General features: G+C 48.1%; 1 protein-coding gene across 2 annotated transcripts in view; it reads right to left on the reverse strand.

Annotated features, from left to right (window-relative positions):
* Window positions 1-250: 250 nt before the first annotated feature.
* Window positions 251-27,108, reverse strand: part of TGM5 (transglutaminase 5) — a 35,096-nt gene continuing 8,238 nt past the window's right edge. The window contains exons 4-13 of one of the 2 annotated variants that reach the window (XM_010383789.2): window positions 24,264-24,382; window positions 21,200-21,328; window positions 20,454-20,631; window positions 7,983-8,121; window positions 6,285-6,388; window positions 5,939-6,178; window positions 2,572-2,940; window positions 1,848-2,008; window positions 634-767; window positions 251-420 (exon numbers count right to left, since the gene is read on the reverse strand). In XM_010383789.2, coding sequence (XP_010382091.1) covers window positions 267-420; window positions 634-767; window positions 1,848-2,008; window positions 2,572-2,940; window positions 5,939-6,178; window positions 6,285-6,388; window positions 7,983-8,121; window positions 20,454-20,631; window positions 21,200-21,328; window positions 24,264-24,382 — 1,727 coding nt within the window. In that variant the 3' untranslated portion in view covers window positions 251-266. Of the gene's footprint in view, window positions 421-633; window positions 768-1,847; window positions 2,009-2,571; window positions 2,968-5,938; window positions 6,179-6,284; window positions 6,389-7,982; window positions 8,122-20,453; window positions 20,632-21,199; window positions 21,329-24,263; window positions 24,383-27,108 lie in introns of both variants that reach the window. The other variant, XM_030931018.1, reaches the window with a different exon arrangement.

The raw sequence follows: 27,108 nt of genomic DNA on the forward strand, positions 1-27,108 counted from the left end.
AAAAAATATGTATTGAGTGCCTAGCATAGCTAGAAATGGTTCTGAGTGTAGGGGTACAAGGTAAATAAAGCAAAGTCCCTGCCCTCATGGAGCTTACATTTCTAGTGGAGACAGGGGAGACAGACAATGAACACGTCGTCCCCTCTGCTGCTCTCGCTGGAGCCCTGTGAAGCCTCTGTTGTGGTGGGGAATGGCACAGCTCGCATTTGAACTTGCTCCTTTTCCTGAAGCTTGAAAGGCACACGTCCGGCGCATTGTTCCAGAATTTATAATGCAAAGTCTACATAAACATTCCTGTAACCCTTGATGTCCTTAAACTTGTTGCTTCTCATATTAGCTTGGATCTGCCTTTGGCCACTCTTGAAGGGGACAGTCTCCAGAATGATGCTCGCTCGATGTTGGGGTTTGAGGACCCCAAGGCTGCAACAGAGAATGCAGCATGCCAGAAAACCACAGGCATGATGATGACCCCAGAGCCCTTTTCCACCCAGCTTCCTGAGTGTGAGGGAGTGCTTCCACTTTCTCTTCCTCAGTGTCGTGAGTCTGGCCCAGGAGCCCATGTCCAGGGAGAAGGATAGTGCTAATCTCGCGGGGGAGGAGCAGAAGAGAAGGCTGAGCACTTGCAGCACTTACAGGATTTTCTGCTGTTTCTTGAAGAGGCCACTTCCTTCCACGGTCAGCACACAGTCCTCAACCTGCTCCGAGAGGGGGTTTGAAAATATCACCTGTATGGAGAGTGACTGGTTCACAACGGCTGCTCCTAGAACCTAAACAGACCAGGAGGGGAAGGAGAATTAGTTCTCATTCCTCAACTCACCAGACATTTACGAAGGGCACTGTTCTGTAAGGTGGCAGGATACGCCATCCCCGAATATGCCACTTTGGCATAAGAATTACTTTGAGCCGAAGACAATTGAGAAGAAGCAGATATAAGAAAAGCTCTCTGGTTGCCCCTTATTTGCCTAAAAGCAGGACATAAATTTACAAAGGTGTCCCCCCTCCCCTCTCTACCAAGAAGGACAAAGGCTGATCACCAGAGATGACTTCAGACCTTTATGAGCCTGGAAAGGGCACCAAAGGAATCTACACAACAGACTTTCTAACTAAGTTTTATCTACCATGAGTTTCCCATGTATTTGCCTTCCCCAAATTTGCCACCCCTTGAGACTCAAGGTCCTTTCCCTTTCTCTTGTCACTTCTCTAAAAACATATTGCTTCTTTGCTAAGATGCCATCTCAAAGCCCAAGTTCTAGCCAAACCTTCATGTTTCCCCATCGGAGGGGGCTCCATGGGCTTACTTAACAGGGTCTAGGAGGCTGGTTGGCCTTGGGGAGACAGCATGGGAAGGAAGGGAGCCCTTGAAATCTTCCCACTTGGAAGATCACAGAATGTCAGAGCAGGAGGGGTCCTCAGAGGCCACCTACTCTAATCCCCTCTCTGACAGTTCAAGAAGCAGAGGCCCAAGGCCTTGTCTGAGGATGCACAGCCAAAAAATGGCAAATCTGAACTGACTTTCAGACAGGGCTCTCCCCAGACCAGAGACCCTCCATCTGTGCTCACTTTCCTTATGTTGAACCATGGGGAAGGCCAACAACAGGAGTGGCACAAGAGGGAGCTCGTCTATTGTCCATGGCACCTGTTCAAGGACCCATCCATAGGGCCTCTAGTGGGTGGTACAAGAGGATGAAGACCTCTCAGACAAACTTTTCCCTCCTGGGGCACCAGAAGAGGCAAAGGAGGGAGAGGATGCTCTACTAAGCAGGCCCAGGCTGCCCTCTCACAGGGCTTCACCCCCTCTCCACCAGATCCAAGGGGTCCCACAAGCCATTTGCAGGACTTCTGCCTACGTTAATCGTGATGCTCGGATAAGATAAGGTGATGATCTTGTTCACCAGGATTTTCTCGGGACTGCTTTTCTCTTCACCCAAGGCACTGATGCGGATCAGCTTGTCTGTTGACAGGTACTGGCTGTACTGGGAATAGGAGATTTTGCAGGGGTAGGTCTTTGCTAAAGAAAGAACACAAGGATGGGGTGAGAGTAGCTGAGAAAATCAGCCAGACCTGGGTTGGACCTGGGGTCTCTCTTCCACAGAGAAGAGAGAGTCAACAAGTACCAAGTTCTGGGGAAGCAGGTGGCAGCTTTTCAGATGAGGAAATGCGCTGGAAAGAGCCAAAATGGCTGCCCAAGGCCATTCTGCTAGGAAATGGGAGAGCTAAGGCTCCAACCAAGGTCTCAGAGACTCAAAATCTCAGGTTTTTCCTACAAAACCAGCTACTTTTGTTGGGGTGGGAAAGGAGGAGGAAGACAAAGGAGGCAGAGAGGAGATACTAGGAAGGAAGGAAGGAAGGAAGGAAGGAAGGAAGGAAGGAAGGAAGGAAGGAAGGAAGGAAGGAAGGAAGGAAAGAAGGAAGGAAGGAGGAAGGAGAAGAGGGAAGGAGGGGGATCATGCCAGAGGGGACAGTAGGAATCACGGTGTCTCAGGGGTCTGCCCCCAGAACCCTGTTGGCCGGCTTGACCACACCAATGTTGCCAGAACCGACTCTGCGTACACAAACTGCGCATATGCGTACCTTCTTTAGGAGAGAGTGTGATGAACGCTATGTCCTGCCAGAATGGGGACAGGGGGCTGCCATCGTGCAGCAGAGACTGGGCACTCAGGTTCACTTTGAGGTCCTTGAACTGGGAGGACATGTTGAGGGCCAGCAGGACAAAGCATATATCCTGGCCCATGTTGGGCGGGTCGAGCAGCTTGAATTTCAGGGAGACTTGGACCACATCACTGGGTCGAAGGGAAGGTGTATGCACGCTCCGAGGGCTGTCCTGGCTCAGTGGGGTGGGCCTGGAAGGTTGCAAATCTGCTCCTCTTCGGGAACTATGGAACCTTTCAGCCTTCAGCTTCTGCAGAGCCTTCAGAAACACCTGCCTCTCCTGGAGGGAACCTGAAGGTGGGGAGAGCGCAGCACCAGCTGCGAGCCAGGCTGACCAGGGTACACCGAGGCTGAGCGCCATCCCCCACCCAGTATCTCCACCAACAACTTCAGGCCTTCACTCCCAGTAACAAGCAGTCCCTCCACGCCTCATGTGCTTTCCCAGGCAGGCTCTGCTGGCCACTTCACACCCATCCTCCCGTATCAACCACAAGCAAGGTGTATTACCATTACCATTTTTCTTCTTCTTATTCTTCCATACACAGATAAAGAAAAGGAGGCTAACAGAAGTCATGTCACCTGCCCGAGTCACACAACTAGTAAGGAGCAGAGCCCAGGCGGGAACCAAACCTGCCCAACTTTAAAACCGGTGCTTGTGACTGCTCAACTCTATCCTAACGTCCTCAAGGGAAAGACAAAGGCCCACAAATGCAGAGAAATAAACCTCTTAAAGACAGCAGGGCATGGTGTGATTTCCTGTTCCAGAGCCAGATTATTGTTCAGGGATAGACTAATTCCTGGAAACTGAGAGAAAGGAGCAGCACAGTAAATAAGTAAATACGTATGAAAGGAGGTCTAGGTGTGCGGAGTTCCCAGAGTGGCCTCAGCTTCCCTGCTCTATCCCGGGGGTCCCTGTGGGCCGCATGTGCAGGAATACTTGCCCACGCCTCCCTTAGAATTCCAGAAGCTGCCTTTGTTGAGTACTTACTCTCCTCAGGGACCAGTTCTACCCCTTCAATGCATTTGCCACAACATCCTGAGGCAGAGGCCACTTTTATACCCTTGCTCTGCAGGTCGTTCTAAGCCCAGTTCCAGACAAAAGAGAATCTGGAGACATTTGCTTCAGTAAGAATGGGCCCAAAGGCTGAGTGCAGTGGCTCACACCTGTAATCCCACCACTTTGGGAGGCCAAGGAGGGTTGACCACTTGAGGTCCGGAGTTCGAGACTAGCCTGGCCAACATGGTGAAACCCTGTTTCTACTAAAAATAATAATAATTAAAAAAATAGCCAGGCGTGGTGACAGGCACCTATAATCCCAGCTACTCGGGAGGCTGAGACAGGAGAATTGCTTGAACCCGGGAAGCGGAGGTTGCAGTGAGCCAAGATCGCGCCATTGCCCTTCCAGTCTGGGCAACAAAGCGAGACTCTGTCTCAAAAATAAAATAAAATTAAATTAAATTTAAAAAGAGTGGGCCCAGAGAGATGGGAATCCGATTTAGCGCATCTGCGGTCTGTGCAACCCCAGACCCTGCCAGGCTGGGTGGGAGGAGACTGAATACTGCTGGCCCGAGGAGCACCTGAGCAGGACACTCAGGCCCACCAGGGTATGGCTCCAATCCCCCTGAGTCCACAGGGGACCCTGTGGGCCTCTGTAGCAAATGTGGTCACAGCTCCGCCCATATCCCCTTGGCACTTGCCATTTCAGTGCCCACAGGCCCTGCTTTTCAAATTGCAGCCCCTGCAACTCTGTCTGAGACTTTCTCTGCTACCAGAGCAGACTCAGCTCATGCATGGGGCGGGCCAGAAGTGCTAGAGAATTTGCATCCCCTAGGAACAGCCCTCAACTCATGACCGACAGGAATTGATGGATAAACACCCTAGCCCCGTGCCTCTCTGGTGCGATGAATCTGCAGTGTTGTTCAGCACTTCACACCGAATCAGTGATAGGGTTGCCAGATTTAGCAAACAAAAATACAAGGCAATTTAATTTGAAACAAACAACAAAGAATTTGGGACATCTTTTTTTTTTTTTAGAAATGGAGTCTCACTCTATTACCTAGACTGGAGTGCAGTGTTGCCATCATAGCTCACTTCAGTCTCAAATTCCAAGGCTAAAGCGATCCTCCCATCTCAGCCTCCCAAAGTGTTGGGATTGCAGGTGTGAGCTACAGCTCCTGGCCTGGGACATATTTACACTAAAGCATTATTTGTCCTGTATTTTTCCTGGCAACCCCACTCCCAGAGCTCCCAGCCAGCTGTCACTGTGCTAACAGGCTTGAAAATGTACTCTTATATTCACTTCCTCCCCTTCCCTGTCTCCCTTCCTCACTCTGCTACCAGCATTTCCAGGATAGCCTCAAAAATAAACCACTTGTATTTGAATGCTTGCCTCAGGATCCATTTCTGTGGCAACCCAGCCAAGATGAGGCCAGAGGCCGCAGGGAGAGGGTGGTAATGGCACTGCTGGGCTGTATTCAACACTCGCCCCCTACTGCAAATCCCCTTTCCAGGTGGGGAATTCTGGAGCCTCCCTGTGTCTGTCCCCGAGGCCCATGTAGACGAACCACAGACACCCACTCATCAGTACTCCCAGCAACTGCTCAGCCCTCCCTGCTGCCCTCTACCCACCCTGCCTTGCACCTGCTCAGATCCTCCCCAGCCAGATCCCAGCTCTGGCCCTCACCCTGCCTCGGCCCTCATGGACTGGATATTTTTGCCTGGTTCCCTCGTAGTTGAACCTAGTGGCTGGCGTTTCTCAGTTTCCAGGCATTCATCTATACCAGATTAACATAGCCTCCCCTGTGGCTCTGCTGCCAGGGCTATCACCTCAGAGTCAGCCTCTGGTCCTGCCAGCCCCGCAGGGAGGAGGGGTGGGAGTGAACATCTGGGCTCGCCTCAGCCTGTCCTCCAAAGACTCAGTGAAACACAATGAATTAAACAATACCCTAAATAAAATAAATGAGTGGCATAGTGTTTACTAAATTCCCTGCCGTCTTCAGTGGGAGGCTGATTTTGGGGTGGGAAGCAGGGGTGAAGGATTCATATTCTGTTTGGGCTCCACAGTCCATGTGAGCGCCTTGTGGCGGGAGCTCGCTGGCCTGCAGAATGTGGGGTGGGGGTGTGACGAAGAAGTGAGGCCGTGGGGCCACCCCAACTAGGGCCTCAAAACTGAACGGCTGAGGCGACAGTGGGGCTGGGTCCTGCCTCTCAGCTGCTCTCTGGCTCCCTGGGGTAGGAGAAGGTTCCTGCAGGACTGGGGCTCTGAGTAGGGCTGGCTTACTTACTTACCTTCTTCGTACTTGTAGTTCTCTGTGATGTCATCCCGCTCATCACTCTGGATGCTCTTTGTGCTGATAAAATTGCCAACAGAACTCGTGTCCTGGTGAAGTTTCTGCTCCTTCCCTCCCTGGACGAGCCAGGACATGCAGTCAGCATTCACCATCGAAAACACAAAGGGCGTGTCGTAGTTCAGGTCCACTTCTCCATTTTTGATGGCTCTGACAGAGGCAGGGCCGCAGCAGTAGACGCCTGAAGGAGAACAGGGGAGCCTCGGTGGGCCGTTTGTTGCAGGGCTGGGCAGGGGTGGGGCACTTTCCATGGGAGCGGGTCCTGCCTTTCTTCTGGAGAGCCTCACCGTTGCTCATCTCCTGAGGTGTGGCGTCCAGCACCTGCCAGCCTCCATATCCAGGGGGCAGATCCTTCCGGGCCATCCAGCACTCATTCCAGACATGGAAGTTCCTGTGTCAAACAGAACCAAGGGAGACGTTGTACTGCTTGGTCTTTCTAGAAGAAGGCAAGGGATGGACGAGCAAATGAATTGTTGGATAGAAAGACAGACTTAGCACACACACAGGGCTTGAAACATCTGTGGATAGCCAGGCACGATGGCTCATGCCGGTAAACTTAGTACTTTGGGAGTCTGAAGTGACAGGATTGCTTGAGCTCAGGAGTTCAAGATTAACCTGGGCAATAAAGGAAGACCTTGTCTCAAAAAAAAAAAAAAAAAAAAAAAAAAAAAAAATTAACTAGGCATCATGGTGCATGCCTATAGTCCCAGCTACTTGGGAGGCTCAGGTGGAGGATCAGTGGAGCCCGGGAGATCAAGGCTGCATTGACCTTGATCAGACCACTGCGCTCCAGCCTGGGCAGCAAAGCCAGACCCTGGCTCAAAAAAATAATTAATTAGTGACAGGTCTTCCTCTCGTGGACCTCTGTTTGCCTCCCAGAAAAGAGTTTCCCTCTGCAGACTCAGCGTGTGAACAGAAAGTGAAGGCTTCCAGAGTCCACTGAAGTCAAAAATCCTTCACTGTCTCATGAAACAGTCTTCGTGGCCCCTTTGTGTGTGTCGCTGACGCACAGAGGCAGTCGCCGTCTTTGTATTCGGAGGTAAGGCCATCCTGTGGTCAGAACTGTTGGCACTCAGGAAACAATACTCCAAAATGAAGGTCTCAGAAGCAGAAGTGTTTTTTGGGACCTTTTCCTGTCTTCCTGTCTCTCAGTCTCATTTACCCCCATGGCTAACCATAGAAATTAAAATCTCTCTTCCCCAAGGTGGGAAGGTCATGGAAACCAGAACCCCTTTTCCCCAAAGGCAGTCTTAAAACCTAAAAATATTACCCTGGCTTTCCCTCTGCCTTTCTGTATAAAAACTGGCCATAAAAATTTTATCTGACCTACCTTGTTTGACTGTAGGTCAAAAGACCCTCATTCTAGAGAGGGTTCTGCCCCATATTGGGAAGGAAGGAACTCATGCTCAGAGAGGCCAAGCAGAATGTAGACAGACAGTGCTGGGTTTCCCGGCTCAGTCTATTAGCGTTAGGTCATACCATTTGTCCAAGCATATTTCTACGTGGCTGTCCATACTCTGTTAGACCAAGCATAAAACTGGACAATTTCCCCTGTACCTTTGGGTCTTCATTCTGAAGGCTCCTGTGTATACGTTAATAAATGCGTATGCCTTTTCTCCTATTGATCTGATTTTGTGAGTTGATTTTTTTTTTTTTTAACAAACCTTCAGAGGGCAGTGGGGAAATTTTCTCCAGGCCCCACAGAACCAGGAGGTTCTGCGAAGGAGGTGACAAAGATGAAAACCTCAACCCGTGGCAGAACGTTCTTATGATGTGAGACTTCTAAACCCCAAATGGGCTTTGTTCAGCTGTCTCCCAGCTGAAGATTGGCAAGAGGTGTGGGGGCAGCATTGGCGTTGGGGGTGGGGGGTGGAGGAGGTGAAGGGGAGGGAGCAGACTCACGGACATCGTCCTGCCCTTCCTCCTGCCATGGGGCTTGGCTCTGATGTGTGGCCCTAGAAATAGGTTGAGAGGTTGTTTCTCACCAGATAGTATCCTTCTTCTTATTCCCCAAAATCCGGCCCGTGTTGTCATAATACTCGTCTATGATCAGGTTTCCATCTGTGTCGTGGCCAGAGTCGAAGTTGGTGATCACACGGGTGGGGATCCCCAGGCACCTCATCACTGCAAAAAGGGCAGAAAAAGTCACCCATGAGCTGTAGATTCCAGACCTGTGTATTCCCAGACTTTGGGGCCTGGACCTGGAGACCTCTTCCGTTCGTCATCTGCAGGACCATGCTGGAGCTGTTTGGAACACTGGAATAGTGGTATTTCCAGCTTCCTTCCCCACTTCTGGAGCTCATGGGAGAGATTCTATGCAAAGGTCAGGATGCTGACTGCTCAGACAAGCACTGCCTGAGCCAATAAAGTCTAGCAAGCTGCGAGCTCTGCTTACGCCAGGAGGGTGGGACAGGCATGCCTTTCCTTTGGCAAAACTCAGAGGCCCAACTCAACTGCACTTCTCTTCTGGCCCTAAATCTCCATCTTCAAGCCACAGCTGGAATTCTATTCCTTTCTGTGATTAGAATGATTGCTCGAGACCATCAGATTCTCAAGCAAAACGTTCTGTATGATTTTTCCTGGATGTATGATCTTGGAAGCCTCTCTAGGAAAGCATCACAGATCAAGCCAACAAGGAAAGAAAACCATGTAACAAGAGCTTAGAAAAGTGAGAGTTTCTACCTGGTAGAGACATTATTGAAAGAAGGCAGAGTGTTGTCTTTATTCCTGGGGGCCATGCATTCTGTTTGCCAGCCAACTCCCTTTCTTTATCCTCTGCCGTATTTCCATTCTGTGCTTTCTTTTTTTTTCCGAAGTCAAAAAATCTCACTCTAGCCCTAGTCCCCCGGGTCTGGAGTGTGATGATGCAATCTCGGCTCACTGCAACCTCCACCTCCCGGGTTCAGGCGATTCTCCTGCCTCGCCCCCCGAGTAGCTGGGATTACAGGCGCACACCACCATGCCCAACTAATTTTTTTTTGTATTTTTAGTAGAGATGGGGTTTCACCATGTTGGCCAGGCCGGTCTCGAACTCCTGATCTCAAGTTATCCGCCTGCCTCGGCCTCCCAAAGTGCTAGGATTGTAGGCATGAGCCATCGCATCTGGCCTCTGTGCTCTTTTAAGTACAGGAAAATCCCACCATGAAATGCTCTGGGGATCCCTGTCCCTTCATGTCCAGCAATGACAACCCACTCAATTTAATAATGACAATAATAGTATCTACCAGCTGGGCATAGTGCTAAATGCTTCACACACATTATCCTCAAGACAACTCTATATGACGGCTACTATTATTATCTCCATTTTGAAGACACAGAATCAGAGGCTAAGAAAGTTTGCTACCTTGACCAAGGTCACACAGCTAATAAGAGGCAGAGCTACCACTAAAATCCTGGTTTCACTGCTAAGCTTGCAGTCAATACTGAGTCCAGCTCTCAGCAGAATGCATATAGTTCAGCATCTTAGTGTTTCTACCTAATTTTACATCCCAAGCATTTTCCTATATTATCAAATATTTGCCCAAACAAGATTTTAGTGGTGATTATTTTGAAATATTTAGTTGGTTTTCAGTTTTCCCCCTGTTGTAAATACTGTGATAAATACCTTTGTAGATCAATATCTCCCCTCCTCTGGGACATATTCTAAGGGGTAAAATGACCGAGTCAAAAATATGGTTATTTCTAAGGGTTCTTCACACACACTACTGTCATTTCATAAAAACTTATAATTTTTAGTTTAAACATTTAATTGCATACAGATTTTAGCTCACCCTCTTCTTATTCTGCACTTTGACACAGAGCCTCTCCAGGCCAGGGTGGGGACAGGCCTTGGATGGGACCAGAAAAGGGAGGGGAGAAGCCCAAAGGGAGCCTTGAGCTCGCGTGGCAGGTCTGAACAGGGCTGAAGAACTAGGGCAGGCAGTGGGTAGAGCTGACTAAGTGGGTTGTAGGTGGAGGTGACACAGGACAGCTGCAGAGGTGAGGCTGAAGGTTGAAAAGCTGTCACTGAAGGACCCTGAGACAGCAGTGAGACAAGAGAGCAGCATTGCAGGGGCACATTTATGCTAAAAGTACAGTCAGGAGGGTGGATGACACTCACAGTAACAAGAAAATGTGCCAAGGAGGAGGGCAGGGAGGCAGAGCAGGGAGCAAGCCTCCCCCTGCCCTTCACCCGGATGGATGAGTTCATGAGTGGTCACCTGAAGGGTCAGTAGTGGTGTCAACTCCTGCTAAACATGACTTGATGGGCACTGTCCCACCCTAACACAAGTAACCGATCCTGAAGCACTTTGAAGTTCTCTATGAGACCAGAGTACGAGGCTTGTGATGAACTGTTTACAAGTCTGTCTTCCTGAGGGCAGGGATTGTGTGTTATTCATCTTTATCATTACTCAGCTATTAATAATACAGAGCAAGGCCCATTTTGCATCTTGCTGCATCTTTGCTGGATAGATGAATGGATGGATGGATGGATGGTGTCTTGTGAATCTTTTGCCTGTTCTGGTGATTTCTGAGTTCAACACACCACTGTCCTAATGGCTGTGTGATGCTTTGGGTACCAAGCTCAACTGTCTGTAGAGCATAAGCTTTGAGTGGTGATGGATTTGCACTGATCCAGTCTCACCCTTTGCTCATCATGGCTTGTGAGAGGACTTGGATGGGGAGCAGATTGTCACAGTGGAACAGAATGAAGTTACAGAGGGGCAAGAATGGTTTCTTACATAGGGGGTGAAGCGAAGGCATCAGCTTCAAGGCGCTCAGATCTGTGCAGCAGAAGCCGTGCACACACATGTTTCCGGCGGCCTTGCTCCCTCTGTCCTTCTGGTTCTGTCCTCCCACAAAGAGCTCATCCCGACTATGGCTTTCTCTCCCACTTCTGTGCCCAGGACTCTTGAATTTGAATCTTGAGCCTGCCTAGAGACCTCGCTGTCACTGAACACATCCCCCACTGAACTTACTGTCTTCCAGCCTTTCTAGTCAAAGACATCATCATCATAGGTACCAGACGTGGTGCCAAGCACGGCACGGGGATTATCTCCCTTAGTTCTCTTCATGCCCATATGATTATCCCAACTTTAAAGATGAGACACCTGGAGCTTAGAGAGGTAAGGTCACATGGCAGAAAGAGAAAAGCCAGGGCAGGACATAAACCCACGGTTCTGATCTCAAAGCCTCTCATGCTTTTAACTGCAGGCCAGAACACTGCAACTCCACTGGACATCCCAACCACACCTCAGTCTCAATGCACCTTCCTCTGTGAAGTTTTCACCAATGACTCCACACCACACTCATCCCTTCTCGTGCCCTCACATAACCCTGATCGCCTGTGTCACACATTTCAGCACTGGATTTGGCTGTCTGTAATTTAATGTGTCTGCCTTATCTTGTCTGCCAAATTACACATCCCCCTAGAGTTGAGCTCATATAAGACTTTTCTTGCATTTCTACATTCCTAGTACAAGGCTGGGCACAGGGTAGGTGCTCATTATATTCCTGTTAAAGTAAGGCACCTTTAACCTGTTCCTGCGGACTCTCAGTCCTGATGACTCACAGCTTGACGTGAGATTTAGGTGACCTGTCACTGATGATTTTGAGGGCTCTGAGTCCCTCGTAAAAGGGAAACCCATGTGGGGAATCTGTGCTTATGGACATGCATACGCTACATGCACAAGCATTGATGCAGTGACAACTGGGCAAAGGTGAACGAGATCTCAGAGTTGGGAAGGGGCCACAGAGTTATCAAGGTATATCACACCGCATTCTCAGCCTCAGCAATTACATTTCTTCATTCAGCCATTTAGTAGTCATTCAGTGATAAGTGTTGAGACCAGGTAGTCAATTAGATGAAGAGGATACAAAAATGAAAGACATTCCTGCCTTCGGGAAAGACAACTCCACTTGACTGGTAGTGGACCATGTCCTAATGGTGTATTAAAATGATGAGGATGGGGCCAGGCACAGTGGCTCAGGCTGGTAATCCTAGCACTTTGAGAGTCCAAAGAGGGAGGATTGCTTGAGCCCAGGAGTTCGAGACCAGCCTGGGCAACGTAGTGAGTCCTCACCTCTACAAAAAATAAAAAAAAATAGCTGGGTATGATGGTGCTGTGGTCCCAGCTACTCAGGAGGCTGAGGCAGGAGGATTGCTTGAGCTCAGGAGGTTGAGGCTGCAGTGAGCCATAATGGCGCCACTGTACTGCAGCCTGGGTGCTCCAGCCCGGGTGACAGAGTGAGACCCTGTCTAAAATAAAATAAAATATCTAGCATGTTTTAGGACTGGCTGTAAAGTTCTTTTTGTCCCCATGTGGAAATGTGGCCCTAATTTCATAAGAAAAATTCAGTGGAAAGTTAGAGTTCAATTTATTGAAATGCATTCAGTTAGCTTTACTGCCACAATCCCATGGCTTTTATCGAGAAATGTGGCCAAAACTTCACCTCGTAGAGTCCAAGTAATTGAGTGTAAATGTGATGACTTTTACCACCTTTTAATTTCTCCCTGAATGCATTAAGCTTCCAAATGATAAATATATCACTTTCTGCTCTTTATCCCATGCCTTTAATCTCCCTTATAACCAAGATGATCATATTGCTTTGGTCTTTCAGATATGCCATCACTAGATCATATTTGAACTGTTCTCTCTCTCACCTGTAATGGGAAGGAAATGAAATCTTATTTGTTTCCTTAACAGTACCTTAAGTATGCAAAGGTATACCATCTGTTTTCCACGATAACCTCCGGTCTTCTAGCCTGCACTAAGACAAGGCCCTACCAAAATTATTTTTTGATAAGGGGGTGGGGGCAATTAAGAACTGAACCCTAGTCATCAAAGTGCAATAACCTGTTACTCAAGAAGTACAAATGAGCACTGTTTACAGAGAAATAGGACATGGAAACAAGGATATCAACCTTGAAGGAGCAAAGTACAGCATGTAGGACCTGGGCCATGTATTAGCTGAAAACGGCAGCGCAGAAGGTGGCAGTGGGCAGTTACCATGGAGCTGTGAGACCTGCTCTGCGGCTCTGCGGCAGATTTGTAAGGGTTATCTGGGTGTGTGTGGCGAGGGGAGGGTCTTTTTTTTTTTTTTTTTGAGACGGAGTCTCGCTCTGCCGCCCAGGCTGGAGTGCAGTGGCCGGTTCTCAGCTCACTGCAAGCTCCGCCTCCCGGGTTTACGCCATTCTCCTGCCTCAGCCTCTGAGTAGCTGGGACTACAGGCGCCCGCCACCTCGCCCGGCTAGTTTTTTGTATTTTTTAGTAGAGACGGGGTTTCACCGTGTTAGCCAGGATGGACTCGATCTCCTGACCTCGTGATCCGCCCGTCTCGGCCTCCCAAAGTGCTGGGATTACAGGCTTGAGCCACTGCGCCCGGCCGGGAGGGTCTTAAATGGCAAAAAAGGCCCCTTTCACAGTGAGCAGTACAATCACTCCCTCCATCCTCACACAAGTCAGTTTCCTGGACTAGTAGAGAAAAGACAAAAATGTCAGCTGCTTATGCGGGGATGGACAATCAGAAGACTGTTTAAAAAGGGCTCTAGTCCAAATGTTTAATATGAATATTTTATATCTAACTTCCAGTTGCAAAATACAAAGAACAGAGGCATAAGAAGACCAACAACACGGTGAAGCCCTCAGGTAAGTCTGAAAGGCAGAGTTGTGCAGGACACCTGCCTCAGTGTCTTCAACCAAGTCACATACTGAATTAAAGGATCTCTTTGATATTAAAGGAGACACAGAGGACATTGCAACCAGGTGTGATGTTTGGTTCCTCATTAGATCCTGGTTTGGACAAACTGACTGTACAGATACAAACTGTAGCCTCACCCCCGCCACTTTCTGCTGGCAAAGACTGAACCATCTCAGCCAGGCATCAAGGTCAACGTCAACCGTGATAAGTCGTATTGACGGCAGGCACCCCTGATATTATGTGAACAGGAAGCACTACTTTTGTTGTCTTCCTCCCCAAAATACATACTTCTAGTATGATCATGAGAACAATAATAGACAAATTGCAACTGAGGGACTTCCCAGAGCAGCGTCCAGGCCACCACACAGGCACGGGAAGCCCAAAAAGAACTCAGCAGTCTTATCGAGTTAACGAGATGAGATCACAATTGAGGGAAGCCTAGAGGGCTGAAATTTGCAGGGTGGAGTGTATGCAGGGGAGAGAGCTGAACAGAGGGAGTATTCCAGAGATCTGCAGAGGGGTCTTTCAAGTCTTTGGCTGAGTGGTGATCTGTGCAAGCCTGGGGATGAAATTCCAGGAGGCCAGATAAAGCAATAGAGTGGAGAGGCCTCATAATACATTGGGCATTTGATAAGAGTCTTCAGAAGAGGCATGACTTAGTAGTGGGGCTAAATTAAGCTTAGGGTAAAGACCGCTCTGGAGCCATCAAGACAAAGCTTAAATGCAAACCTCAAGGAGTTCGAGACCAGCCTGGTCAACATGGCGAAACCCCACCTCTACTAAAAGTACAAAAATTAGCTAGGCATGGTGATGGGCACGTGTGGTCCCAGCTGCTCAGGACCCGGGAGTCGGAGTTTGCAGTGAGCCGAGATTGCGCCACTGCACTCCAGCCTGGGCGACAATAGAGAGACTCTGTCTCAAAAAAAAACAAAAAACAAAAAACAAAAAACAAAAAAACTTTCAAAGGCTCAAATTAATCTGCAAGGAATTTATTATTGCTGTACCGCACAAAGTCCTTTAAAGGAATAAAACAAAATTCAGTTCTTAACAGCATAACACAATAAAAAATGGGTAAGCATGCAAAGAAACAGGAAAATATGGCCCATAGCCTGTAAAAAAAATTAATCAATAGAACCAGATTCAGAAATGCCAGAGATCATGAAATTAGCACAAAGTGATGAATCATTCATACTCCAAACCTCAGCATCATGTAATATACCCACATAACAAACCTGCACAGGTACCCCCTGAATCTAGAATAAAAGTTGAAATTATTTTTTAAAAAGCTGATCTCAAAAAAAGGAGACAAGGACCTCAAAGAGCTATTTTATATATTATAAATATGCTCAAAGTGCTCGAGAGGAGTTATAGAAAAACAAGGACATAATGAGAAGAGAAATGGGAGGTAAAAAAAAAAGACTCAGTGGAACTTCTAAGGATAAAAAATACACGCTGGCCTTAAAAAATAAATAAAAATAAAACTATATACATATGTATATAAAAGACAAATACAATACATGAAACCAAAACCATACTGAATAAAACACTACACAAAGATAATAATATGATTGTTTTGTGAAAACACATCCAACTACAGTGCTACATATTAAACACATGAAAATGTTTCCCTATCATGCAGAGAGGTGAATAGAAGTGGGCTATGAGATAAAAGGGGGAAATTAGGCCGGGCGCGGTGGCTCAAGCCTGTAATCCCAGCACTTTGGGAGGCCGAGGTGGGTGGATCACAAGGTCAGGAGATCGAGACCATCCTGGCTAAAACGGTGAAACCCCGTCTCTACTAAAAATATAAAAAAATTAGCCGGGCGTGGTGGCGGGCGCCTGTAGTCCCAGCTACTCAGGAGGCTGAGGCAGGAGAATGGCATGAACCCGGGAGGTGGAGTTTGCAGTGAGCCGAGATCACGCCACTGCACTCCAGCCTGGGCGACAGAGCGAGACTCTGCCTCAAAAAAATAAAATAAAATAAAAGGAGGAAATTAATTAATTGATTTTAATAAGAAGGGCCTTTTACAAAAGAGGGGCCTGAGCAGACCAATTATGGTAAGTGCCATGAAATGAGGAATATAGTTAACTTAACTCTAAACGTTCCAAGGAAGAAAGGAAATAAAAGGGGAAAAAAGTGGGAGAGAGGGGAACTGAAGTTTCAGGGATAGCTAGAAACAACTTATTTATTAATTTTTATTTTTATTTTTATTTTTGAGACAGAGTCTGGCTCTGTTGCCCAGGCTAGAGTGCAGTGGTGTGATCTTGGCTCACTGCAAGCTCCACTTCCCAGATTCACGCCATTCTCCTGCCTCAGCCTCCCGAGTAGCTGGGACTACAGGCGCCTGCCACCACGCCTGGCTAATTTTTGTATTTTTAGTAGAGACAGGGTTGCACCGTGTTAGCCAGGATGGTTTCAATCTCCTGACCTCGTGATCTGCCCACCTTGGCCTCCCAAAGGGCTGGGATTACAGGCGGGAGCCACCGCACCAGGCTGAAACACCTTTTGAATAAGACCCAGCCAAACCCCTGGAGCCCAAGAGGCAGAGATTAAAACAGTACCAGACTAATTATAATAGCTAACATTTAGATAAAACTATGTGCCAGACATCTTTCTATCTACTCTCCATGTATTAGTCAACAACCTTACGAGGGAACATTCCATGCTATCTTATGTCAATGGAAATCAGTGGAAAATAAGGCAGGTTTGTGTTTAGTCCAAGGCATTGCACAAAAGAGTTTGAACTGGGATCTAAGAAAAGGCTGCAGTAAAATAATGCACCAGGGCCTTGGCTGCGGTTCCTTCTTTGAGACGTAAGGGTAAAAACAATAAGAACAAGAGTTACTGTGTTGAAATGAAGATGGGATACTTTATAAAGGCCCCTACATAACTGAGTTAGAAAAATCTTAGATAATATCTAGCTCAGGGGTTTTCAAAAAAGCATTAAGCAGAGGGCTCTATATGCAAGCCCATCATAAGTGAGGATTTGATGTATAAAAGACATGCAAGTTGGGTTGCTTTAGTTTAAGAGGAGGGCCCAGTCGCAGTCCCAACCAGGCAGCCTCCCATCTCCCACACCCTTTCCCATCTCCGCTTCCCCTGGGACCTTGGACCCTATTTTACAGAAGAGGGATGGTGCTATACATCCACTTACAGTCACACATTAGTACCTCCCAACCCTCAGCCCAATTCTTTGCTCTCCCCTACCCCACTTCCAACCCCACACAGTTATGGGCAAGAATAGACCAGGCATATTCCCAGGATGCCTGGCTTCTCAAACAACTTTCTTGAGATATAATTCGCATGCCGTAAAATTCACCCTTGTAAAGTGTACAGTTCAGTGGTTTGCAATATAGTCACAGGTTGTGCAACAATCTCTACTGTCTAACTCCAAAACATTTTCACCTCAGAAGGAAACCTCATTACATTAGCAGTCACTCCCAACTATCCCCTCCTCCCAGCCCTAAGCAACCACACTCTACTTTCTATCTCTATGAATTTGCCTCCTCTGGACATTTCATATGTATGAAATTATACACTAGGTGGCTTTTCCACACCTGGCTTTTGGGGAGTTTTCAGGCAACAAAACATCACTGTTCTGTCTGTTCTTTTGCTATCGTGCAAGGCATCCAGGCTACTTCCCAGACCTCAGCCAAGAGCTGAGGGTTCCAACCTTGTCAGAGAGTGAACGGCCAGAACAGGAAGAGCCTGAGAGCCTAGAGCTCTAGGGTGCCTGGCCCTGGACACAGGAAGGGTAGGCCAGGGAGTTCTCTAAAATTCTCAAGTAACAGGCAACTAAATGGATGCCAAGGACACAGCACATCCCCCAAAATTATAACCTCATCTTTGAAGCACACAAAGCCTCCTTTTGTGGTTTTTCTATGGGAAGTTGAAGTCGATGTGTCAACACGTAGAAAGGCCACCCGGGGAGGCAGGGCCGTAGAGGGGAGATGCACATCTGAGTCAGACCAGAGTCCCCAGGTCACTTTAAGCCTGCTTCCTCATCTGTGAAACGGCTATAATGATATTGACTGCAGGTGGTGGTCAGGATTAGTAAAAGTGAAAGTGCCCAGTGTTTTCCTGAGGGACTTAGTGCTGGATTAATGGCAGCTGCTAGCAATGCTCATGAGGTGGTAAGGCCCGATGGTTAGCACATGGCTTGAAGAGCCAGCCAGACTCGGGTATGAGACCGGCTCCACCACTCAATCTCCTCTTCTGAAAAATGGAGATGGTAGGTCCCATCTCATAAGGTCATTTAGGTGATCAGACAAGATGACCCTAACTGATGCTTCCTGAGCACTCACTATAGCCAGGCACTATTCTAAGCACTCTCCAGTATGAAGTCACTCAATCCCTTCAATAATCCTATAAGGTAGGTACCATTACTTTCCCCACCGTACATCTGAGGAAACCGAGGCACAAGTTAAATGACTTGACCAAGGTTACTCAGCCGATTAATGGTAGTGCTGGTATACAACCTCACGCATCTTGCCTCCAGAGTCCACATGCTTCTCTGCTACGCTGGCCATCAGAGTTTTAGCACAGTGTCTGGCACAAAGGAAGTCCCCAATAAACATTAGTTACTGTGGCTATGAACTAATAACATATATATTTTCAAAAAACATGCTTTGGGAACTGTTTGAGGTTAAAGAGTTTGACTAAATCGTTAATTTTAACTTTAGTTGAAGACAGAAGCTGGGTCTTACCCATCTTGTATTCAAGAGCTCTTGGAACACAGTGAGTCCCTGGTGTAGAATAACGACTCATTGCTGGATGAAGGAATGAGTTTTTCAAACTGCTGTATTTATTAATATATAACATGGTAACCCTTTTGGGGAAGGTTGGTGCTGATTGAGCTGCAGGGGACTGGGCCACGTTTGACCTACTTTGACCAACCCTTTGTTTTCCAGGCCACTAAAGGGCCATGATTCTCACAAACATGTTAATTGGTCTACTGTCATTGCATAATCTCCATTCACTGGCTCCACTTCTCTCATCAAGCAGTTCCAGACAACCACACCCGACCAAACCTGGCTCACTCCTTCTACACACACATACCTGATCCATTAGATGCTAGGCTTTTCCACACACTGGAAGGTTCCCTCTCTATCTTATACAAGATCTAGTCTCTACCTGTCAGTCTTGTGCCTGCTTCCTGAAGGACTCAGACCTCTCACTTCACCAAAATCTTCATGACTTGGAGTTTCAAAGCTGTGGAATCCTTGTTTCTTATACCTGGGCACTCAACTCATCCAACTCAACTCAATCAACTCAAGAGCTGGCTCTGCAGCTGCAGAGGAGTAAGCTTGGGACTTACTGATCATTCTCATCAACTGTGCAAAGTCACTCTCTCTCGGTTGGCAACGCCTCCTCGTGCCCTTGGACAGATGCCTGGGGCTCTCTGAGCTTCCTTCAGGGAAGTTGCATTCTTCCAACAGCCCAGAGATGAGCCCAGTATATACAAGCACACGAAATGCACTAAACCTTGTCACACACGAAATTCCACCCGAAAGGCCTGAACCCCCAATAAACACCAAGTTATGGGCAGATCTGGCACTCCTGGATTCCCCTAAAGAGTCCTGTGAGCGAAAACCTTGCTTGGCCTCTCTCCCCAGCTTAACACAACAAATAACCTTCTGATTGCCACCCTAATCAGGATGCGCAAGCCAAGAGGCTGAGAGCTGGCCTGGGTGTGGGGCAGGGCAAGGGTGAGGACCCGGAGCAAGCACTTGGCCTTGGGTGAGGCAGAAGGCCTCCTCCTTTCACCTCCAGTGTGTGACTCATTTCCAAGTATCACCCCTCATGATTTCCTCCTTATCTCCTCCTCTTGTCACCCACAAACCAACTTCCATTTGCTCTTTTCCCCACATGTATTTTTCAGTTTTTCCTCTACTAATGTAGTACCCATTCCTTATCTGAAAAGCTGACCTCACGTTTTCTCCCTGCCCCTAGCCCTCTGGCCGGAGTAAGGCCATCAGGCCCTCAACAACCCCAAATTCAAGCTCATTCCTTGGGCTGCCATCTTGCTCTGGCCCCATGGCCCACACCACAGCCCTAACTCACGTTTCCCTTGCATGTACACATCTTCATTGAGCCCATTCTCTGTGCTCAGAAAGGACACTAATCAGTTTGTAGTTTCCTAATTACTCAGCCTGTCGAACCTAGACAGTTCCCAGCCAGGCTCTTAGGAATATGCTGGTAGGTTGCCTAAGCTCAGAAGAAGTAAGGGTGTCAGGCGTCCTGGGACGTGTGACTGTCACTTCAGAACCATGGTCTGACATAAGCCCAGACATGTGCAGTCTGAGGTCCGTGATGAGACATTTTCTTTTTTATTTTGTTTATTTATTTTTTGAGAGGGAGTCTCACTCTTGTCACTCAGGCTGGAGTGCAGTGGCATGATCTTGGCTCATTGCAACCTTCACCCCCTGGGTTCAAGCGATTCGCCTGCCTCAGCCTCCCGAGTAGCTGGGATTACAGGTGCCTGCCACCGTGCCCTGCTAATTTTTGTATTTTTAGTGGAGATGGGGTTTCACCATCTTGGCCAGGCTGGTCTTGAACTCCTGACCTTGGGATCCACCTGCCTCAGGCTCCCAAAGTGCTGGGATTACAGGTGTGAGTCACCGTGCCTGGTCGAGACATTTCAGAGAGGGAAAGGACCTCCTTCCAAATGTCCCTTGGTGTGAACTGTGTGGGACTGGGATGGGAATGGTTCAGAAGGCTCATACGTGAGCTGCTATACTTTCGACCTTTTCATGGGGTCCTTTCTACATCCTACCTGTGCACATGACGGCAGCAAAGACCCAGCACTGCCCATAGCGCACAGGCTGGCAGCCTGCGGCATACCACTGCTTCAGGATGGCCACGCTGCCCGTCCACTCCGCAGGGTTGGTGCCATCTGTGTAATTCTCACTCCAATTTCCATTGAGCACCCCATTGTCATCATTGCTGTTGATCTGAAGAGAAGCCATATACAGAAGTGTTAGAAGCATCCATTTCCTCAACATGTCATGTGTAGGCTGCCTTGAAAGAGCCATGGGCCTGAGAAACAGAGGAGAGACTTTAACAGCATTTTGCTGCGGACTTCCAGACTTGCTGGGGAGGACTAAGGATGGGTGTTGACTCTTCTGACTTTTGCTCCACTGTGAATTAGTTTATTATTATGTTCCTATCTACCCCTTACCCGTGTCCTCCCATCCCCTGCAAAGCTGGAGCCTACCTGTGAGACCTTTAAAAAACACTTCAGAAAAGAGGAAATTTAGAAACAGCAAGACCATTTCGCAAACCGAAACTACACTCACCCGTTCTTAAAACAGGTAATTTGGAATTCATAGAGGTGAGGACCCACACCCAGCTGTTTCAGAGCTCGGTTGAGAAAACTTGTCACCCACATTCTGGCGTCAGTCTCATCCAAGATGGCTTTGCCAGAGGGTCCCTCTTTCACCCACTGCAGGGGACAACTGTGAGTGGGCAGGGCTCCCGCTGCATAGCTTCCTCCCTCCCCGGGCACGCCAGGGACCTCACCATGGCAGACACTACTCTGCTGACGTAGACGGGGCTTCCCCGCAGGGCACAGTCTGTGGCTGGGTCAGTCTGGAAGTGCAGGCTCTTGTCCAGCAGCTTCAGGCAGATGTCTATGATTTTCTCTTCAAACTTCAGGGGGAGAGGCCGAGAGGGAAGGCACCCATGCTTGTCACGTGGGAATATGTAAAAAGTAATGGACTTCCCCCCTCAACCCCAGTGGAACATAAATTCACTTGGAAGGTAACTGTGTCAAACAGAACAGCCATGAATCTCCTCCCATTCAGGTGTGGGGTTTCAAAGCTCTAGGGTCACAATTCCACTGGCGTGTATGCCCTGCACACCAAATCCCTCCCCTTCACTCCAGATGACTGTTGCTACTCCTGGGTTGTTCTGGGCTTTTCCCCAGTAAGTCTGACCGATTGAAAAGGCTCCTCCTCTCCTCTCAATCCCCACACGCCTAGAGACCCAGGGGGTGTTCTTACCAAAACCACATCGCCCCTGCTTCCACACTCACCTGCTGACCCAGCTTAGCATTGGCAGCTGCTGCTGAAGTGAGGCTGCCAACCTGCCATGGCACTCGTGATTCACTGGGGCTCTAGGCTGACTAATTACATGTGAGTTAGGGAATTTCCCACCCAAGGTAGGCTGGCTCCTCCTGGTCCTTCAGACTTGGTGTGAATGCCACTCCCTGTGAGGCCTTCCCCGAGCCTGAGCCTGCTTTAGCTCCACAGCCCTGGGTATGTCCCCTCTCCTCATGAGACTCGGCTACGTGGTGTAGTCAAGTCTGTCTTTTCCTGCCTGAGTCTCGGCACTGCTCCAGTCCAGTTCCCTTCACAACTCTGGACCTTAGGCCTGGCATGGTGCGCAGCACATTACATGAACTCTGTACCTCCTTGTAGAACGCGTGTAAAAGAATGCATTCACTCCTGTATAACACTGGGCAACACGCAGAATTAGGAGGCTTCTCTGATCAATCTTCCCCAGAGGATAGTCTGATCAGCTCACTTTTCTGTTTTACAATTTTCAAAGGCCCCCTACAGCCTAGAGAATCAAAGCTCTGACCTCCTTCAGTAGGCACATAAGTTCCTCCCAGACCTGGCCCCAACCTAACTCTGCAGCCTCAGGTCTCAATAATCGCCGCCCCCGCCCCCTCCATCCCCGCCATTATTTCTTCAGCAACACCAGATTCCTGCAGTGGGCCGAACCATTTCCCACCCTCATGTCTTTGCTCATGCCTTCCCTCTGTCTGGGATGTTTTTCCCACCATCCTTCACTTGGCTAACTCAGTTCAAACATCTCCTCTCCCGGGAAGATTCCATGATACTCCCATGCCCAACCAAGAGCTCTTCCCCTTGGCTCTCAGAACACTGTGCCCCTATCTCTCAGTCTTTATATGTTCCACTGTATGATAAGTGACCTGTTTATGTGTCTGAGTCCCCGTTACACTGTAAGATCAGGGACAATGTTGTATTCATTTTCATATATCTAGCACTTAGCACCCTGCCTGACACTGAGCAGGCAACCAATATACATTTAACGCAGAAGAAAGACAGAAATAGGCCAGGTGCGATGGCACACACCTGTAATCCCAACACTTTGGGAGGCCGAGACGGGAGGATCACTTGAGCCCAGGAGTTTGAGACCAGCCTGGGCAATATAGTGAGACCTCGTCTCTGCAAAAACTAAAAATATTAGCCAGGCGTAGTGGGGCATGCCTTCAGTCCCAGCTACTCAGGAGGCTGAGGTAGGAGGATCACTTGAGTCCAGGAGGTCAAGGCTGCAACGAGCTATGATGTCGCCACTGCCCTCCAGCCTGGGTGACAGAGCAAGATGATGTCTCAAAAATAAAAACAAGACAACAACAAAAAAAGAAAGACAGAAACAGAGGGACCCAGGGCTGAGAAAGCAGCAACCCCTCACTTCTGTTTCTCACAGATGGCAGCCAACTCCTGTCCAGGTCTCTCCATGATGCCCAATCTGCCCATGTTGAGTGAGGACCGGGGATATGAGTTGGGGCCAGTTGAGGCCACTATCTCTCGTCTTGGCTATAGCCAACCCTGGGCCCAGGCTGGGGCTGGAAGGACACATGTGTTGGAGTTCTATTTGGGCAGGTCCAGGGGAGGAATTCATATGAAGCTGAGACAAGGCTCCACGAGGATCCCCAGGGTTTCCCAGCTGACAGCCTTCTGAGTGGCCGAGAGCTGATCCCTCCCTCCCATAGTGCTCTTGGCGTGGGGCTCAGCCTCGAGAGCCCTCTTCTTTGCCTGGTGCTGGACTTCCTGAAGCCCCTGCTGCAGGCTGAATTTGAAAAGAGAGGCAGGCTTTTAGAAAGGCAGGAGGTGCAGAGCATTGCAATTAATATGACATTATTTTTACATATAAAGTAGCATTTTAGAATGTGTGTAGAAAACAAAATGCAGAGGAACATACACCAAGCTGGTGACAGTGCTTGGGATGACCTTCATGTATCCATTTTTGTAATGTCTCTTTGCAAAGCTTTTTAAACAATCATGTATTAACTTTCATAATTAAAAAGATATCTTATCAAAAAGACATGTAAATAGAGAGACAATAGCCACAGGGAGGGAGATGCATTGCGGCTCATCAGTCCTGCTTCTGGCTGAAACGTTCAGGGGCAAGTTGTCCTTGGTGTGACAGAATTGATGCTAGGGTCAGTCACCAGGGGTTGTGAGGATGAAGTGAAAGAGTGGAAAATGGGACCCCAGAGGAAAAACAGTTTAATGAACCCAAATGCCATCATCACTGTCGTGGTGCTTGTCATGCCCTCCATCCTTACCCTCGTGCTCAGTGGAATTCCTGGGTAAGGGGCCTTTAACTGCCCTTTCCCTTAACTCCTGTTGTCCAAATCAGACATGATCAGCAAAGGACAGACCCTCTCACTCCCTATGGCTGCTCCTCGGGCAACCTGGGCTCACAACACACATCTTCCTCGTGCCATTTAGTTAGTGTTGGTCAGCAGTTCTAGGTGAACCTCACGTGCGCCTTGCTCCCTCTCCCCACAAGCTCAGGGCCAGGATGGGCCATAAGCAGGGCTGAGACTCACCTGTCCGTAGTTCCAGGGGCACGGGCGGATCCAGTTCTTGCTGCCTTGGTAGATGAAGCCGTAATCATTCATGACATACTCCTGCCTCTGGGGCTCACTGTCCAAGTAGACAGCATCCTCTAGGAACCAGAGTGGGAGGGCACGAAGCAGAAAAGTCGCCTTTCCCTTCCTGCCCCATTCTCATCCCCATAGTCCCAGAGGAAACAGCTCTGGAGCAAGGGTCCCTGGCGACACCAAGAGGAGCACGAGGCAGTGGGTCTTAGGGAGTCCATGCTCCCAACACCACCAACAGGTTCAAGATGAACACGAGGTAGAATAATAAAAATTCGCCTTTGGTGGAATTTCTTGGTTTACAAAGCACATTTACATCCTATCCCCATTTTAAGGTTGAGGAAACAGGCTCAGAGTGATTAAGTAAATTGCCCAAATCACACATCAGTACAGAGCTGGAAATTGAACACAGCCCGCTGGTTCCATATTCTGTGCTCTTTCCGCTATACTAATCTTGGTTGGAAAAGAGCAAACCAGACCTTAAGGGTTGGCCTTGACCTCATTATTCCTTTTGTAGGTATTTAATCCAGGCAAAGCATTTCATATGTGCACAAAGATTTAGACACGAAGCTGTTCATCTGAGTGCCGTTTGTGATACTGCAAAGCTGGAAACCACCTACCGCCCTATTCTTGGGGAGTAGTTAGTTAGCTTCGGTACAACTCCACTGCGGAATTCCATACCGTAGAGACATAAGGCAGCAAAATCATGTACATGGACATGGAAATCTGTATGTGATACCTGAAGTCTCTACAGATTATGAACCATGTTTATAGCATGAATGTATATATATATATACATACACACGCTGCCCATATGAACAGAGGGTTTTGAAGCCAATTCAAAAATATCTTAACATTAGGTTGGTGCAAAAGTAATTGCAGTTTTTGCCATTGAAAGTAATGGGGCCTATCTGAGGGGCCTATCTGAGGGTGGAGGGTGGGAGGAAGTTAAGGGTTGAAAAACTATCTGTTAGGAAACATGCTTATTACCTGGGTAACAAAATAATCCGTACATCAAGCGAAACCTCTGTGATGTGCAGTTTACCTACATAACAAACCTGTACATGTACCCCTGAACCTAAAATAAAAGTTAAAAATTATATTTTTAAAGTTAAGAACAAACAAACAAAAGGCCATGGGCTCAGACGTCCTCTTCACAGGGTTCTGGAACTGTCTGGAAGTTCTGCCTGGCCCTGAGGGAAAGGTGCCCTCCTCAGAGGCAGCCTCAGACACAGCCTGATAGGAGGCTGGTGCAGGAGGCCTCGTTGCTGAGATGTATTTTATTGAGGGTTTGGGCCAGTGTGGCGAGAAGCTGCAGGTTTATGGCTGAGACCACATAGCCCCTCCTCTCAGCCAGGCCCAGCAGTGGCTTGAGCTACAGGGTGAGGCTTCCCAGCCAATACCCTCCCATCCTGCAGCACCAGAAGGCACTTTAGCCCCCACCAACCCTAGGCCCAGTGTTGGGTCTCCCCAGGGCCTGGGTGTGGCACAAGCTCAAGAGAGAAGGCCCCACCATTAACGTTTTTCTCCCCACTGCTCAGAAGGCCCTGAGAGAGAGAGAGAGAGAGAGAGAGGAGACAGAGAGAGAGAGAGAGAGAGAGAGAGAGGAGACAGAGAGAGAGAGAGAGAGAGAGAGAGAGAGGAGACAGACAGAGAGAGAGAGAGAGAGAGAGAGAGAGAGAGAGAGAGAGAGAGGAGACAGAGACAGGGAAAACAGTCGACTGGCCCTCCTGGATCCCATGGCAGGGTCTCTCCAGCTGGCTGATGGGTGAGCATTCTGAGCCATTCAGGGACAGGGAAGTGGGAAGTGGTTAGAGGCGTTAGAACCCAGCCAGGGCTCTGGGTCCTGATGTGACCCAGGAGGCCTCCTTGGGATAAGGCTGGGGGAGAAGGTAGAAAGAGAGGGAAGATGGGAAGGGGATCGTCCCCTAAGTCAGAAGCCAGACTTGGGAGTCTGGCCTCTGCTTAAAGGCACAGCAGATCCATTCTCTACTCCTGATCCCTTCTGCCCACATCGTGTCCTTGTGTCTGCCTATGTATCTAGCCTTGTCCCCAACTAGATTTAGAGGTCAGGGCTTGAGAGACAGGTAGTTTGAGAGATTCACTGTGACTTTGTTTATAGAAGAAGAAGAAGAAGAAAAAAAAAAAAAAAAAACTAGAAACAGCCAAAATGCCCATAGAGGACTAGTTAAAAATATCTAGTGCATCCAAACAGTGGAATAATTGTAGCTGTTAAGAAGAATGCTCCGATAGGAAAATGTGCCCAAAGTTGAATTGTTAAATTAAAAAAAAAAAAAAAAAGAAGCTGGAGAATGGTATGTATTACATAATCTCACTTACACTGTGTATTGTAGAATCACACACACACAGAGGCGTACGTATTTGATTAAGCATAGAACACTTTTGTAAAACTACGAAAGAAAATGTTGAAGGTGAATGGAATCTGGAAGAATAGAACTGCTGTTGAATGGAACTTAGAGACTGGGAGGCTTTACTTTTTACTTTATACTTTTCTTTCTTTTCTTTAAACCGTTTCCTTCATTCCATAAATACTTAATGCAGTGCATTCATTACTTTTATAACAAAAAAACTCTAGTTAACTTAAAAATATATGATGAAGGTAGATGTTATTCATGATCAAACTTAATTGTAACAGTTTTCTGTTTAAGCAAAGATGATTTGGTTTATAACTTGAAAATTCTAAATAAGTAAATGAATAGCAAGGTTTTCTGCCCTAATTCGTGGTGGTTGGGGCGGATGCTGAGTGCAGGGAATTTGGGAGGCTCTGGGTGGC

Source organism: Rhinopithecus roxellana, chromosome 5, assembly GCF_007565055.1.
Source record: "Rhinopithecus roxellana isolate Shanxi Qingling chromosome 5, ASM756505v1, whole genome shotgun sequence".
Lineage (NCBI taxonomy): Eukaryota > Metazoa > Chordata > Mammalia > Primates > Cercopithecidae > Rhinopithecus > Rhinopithecus roxellana.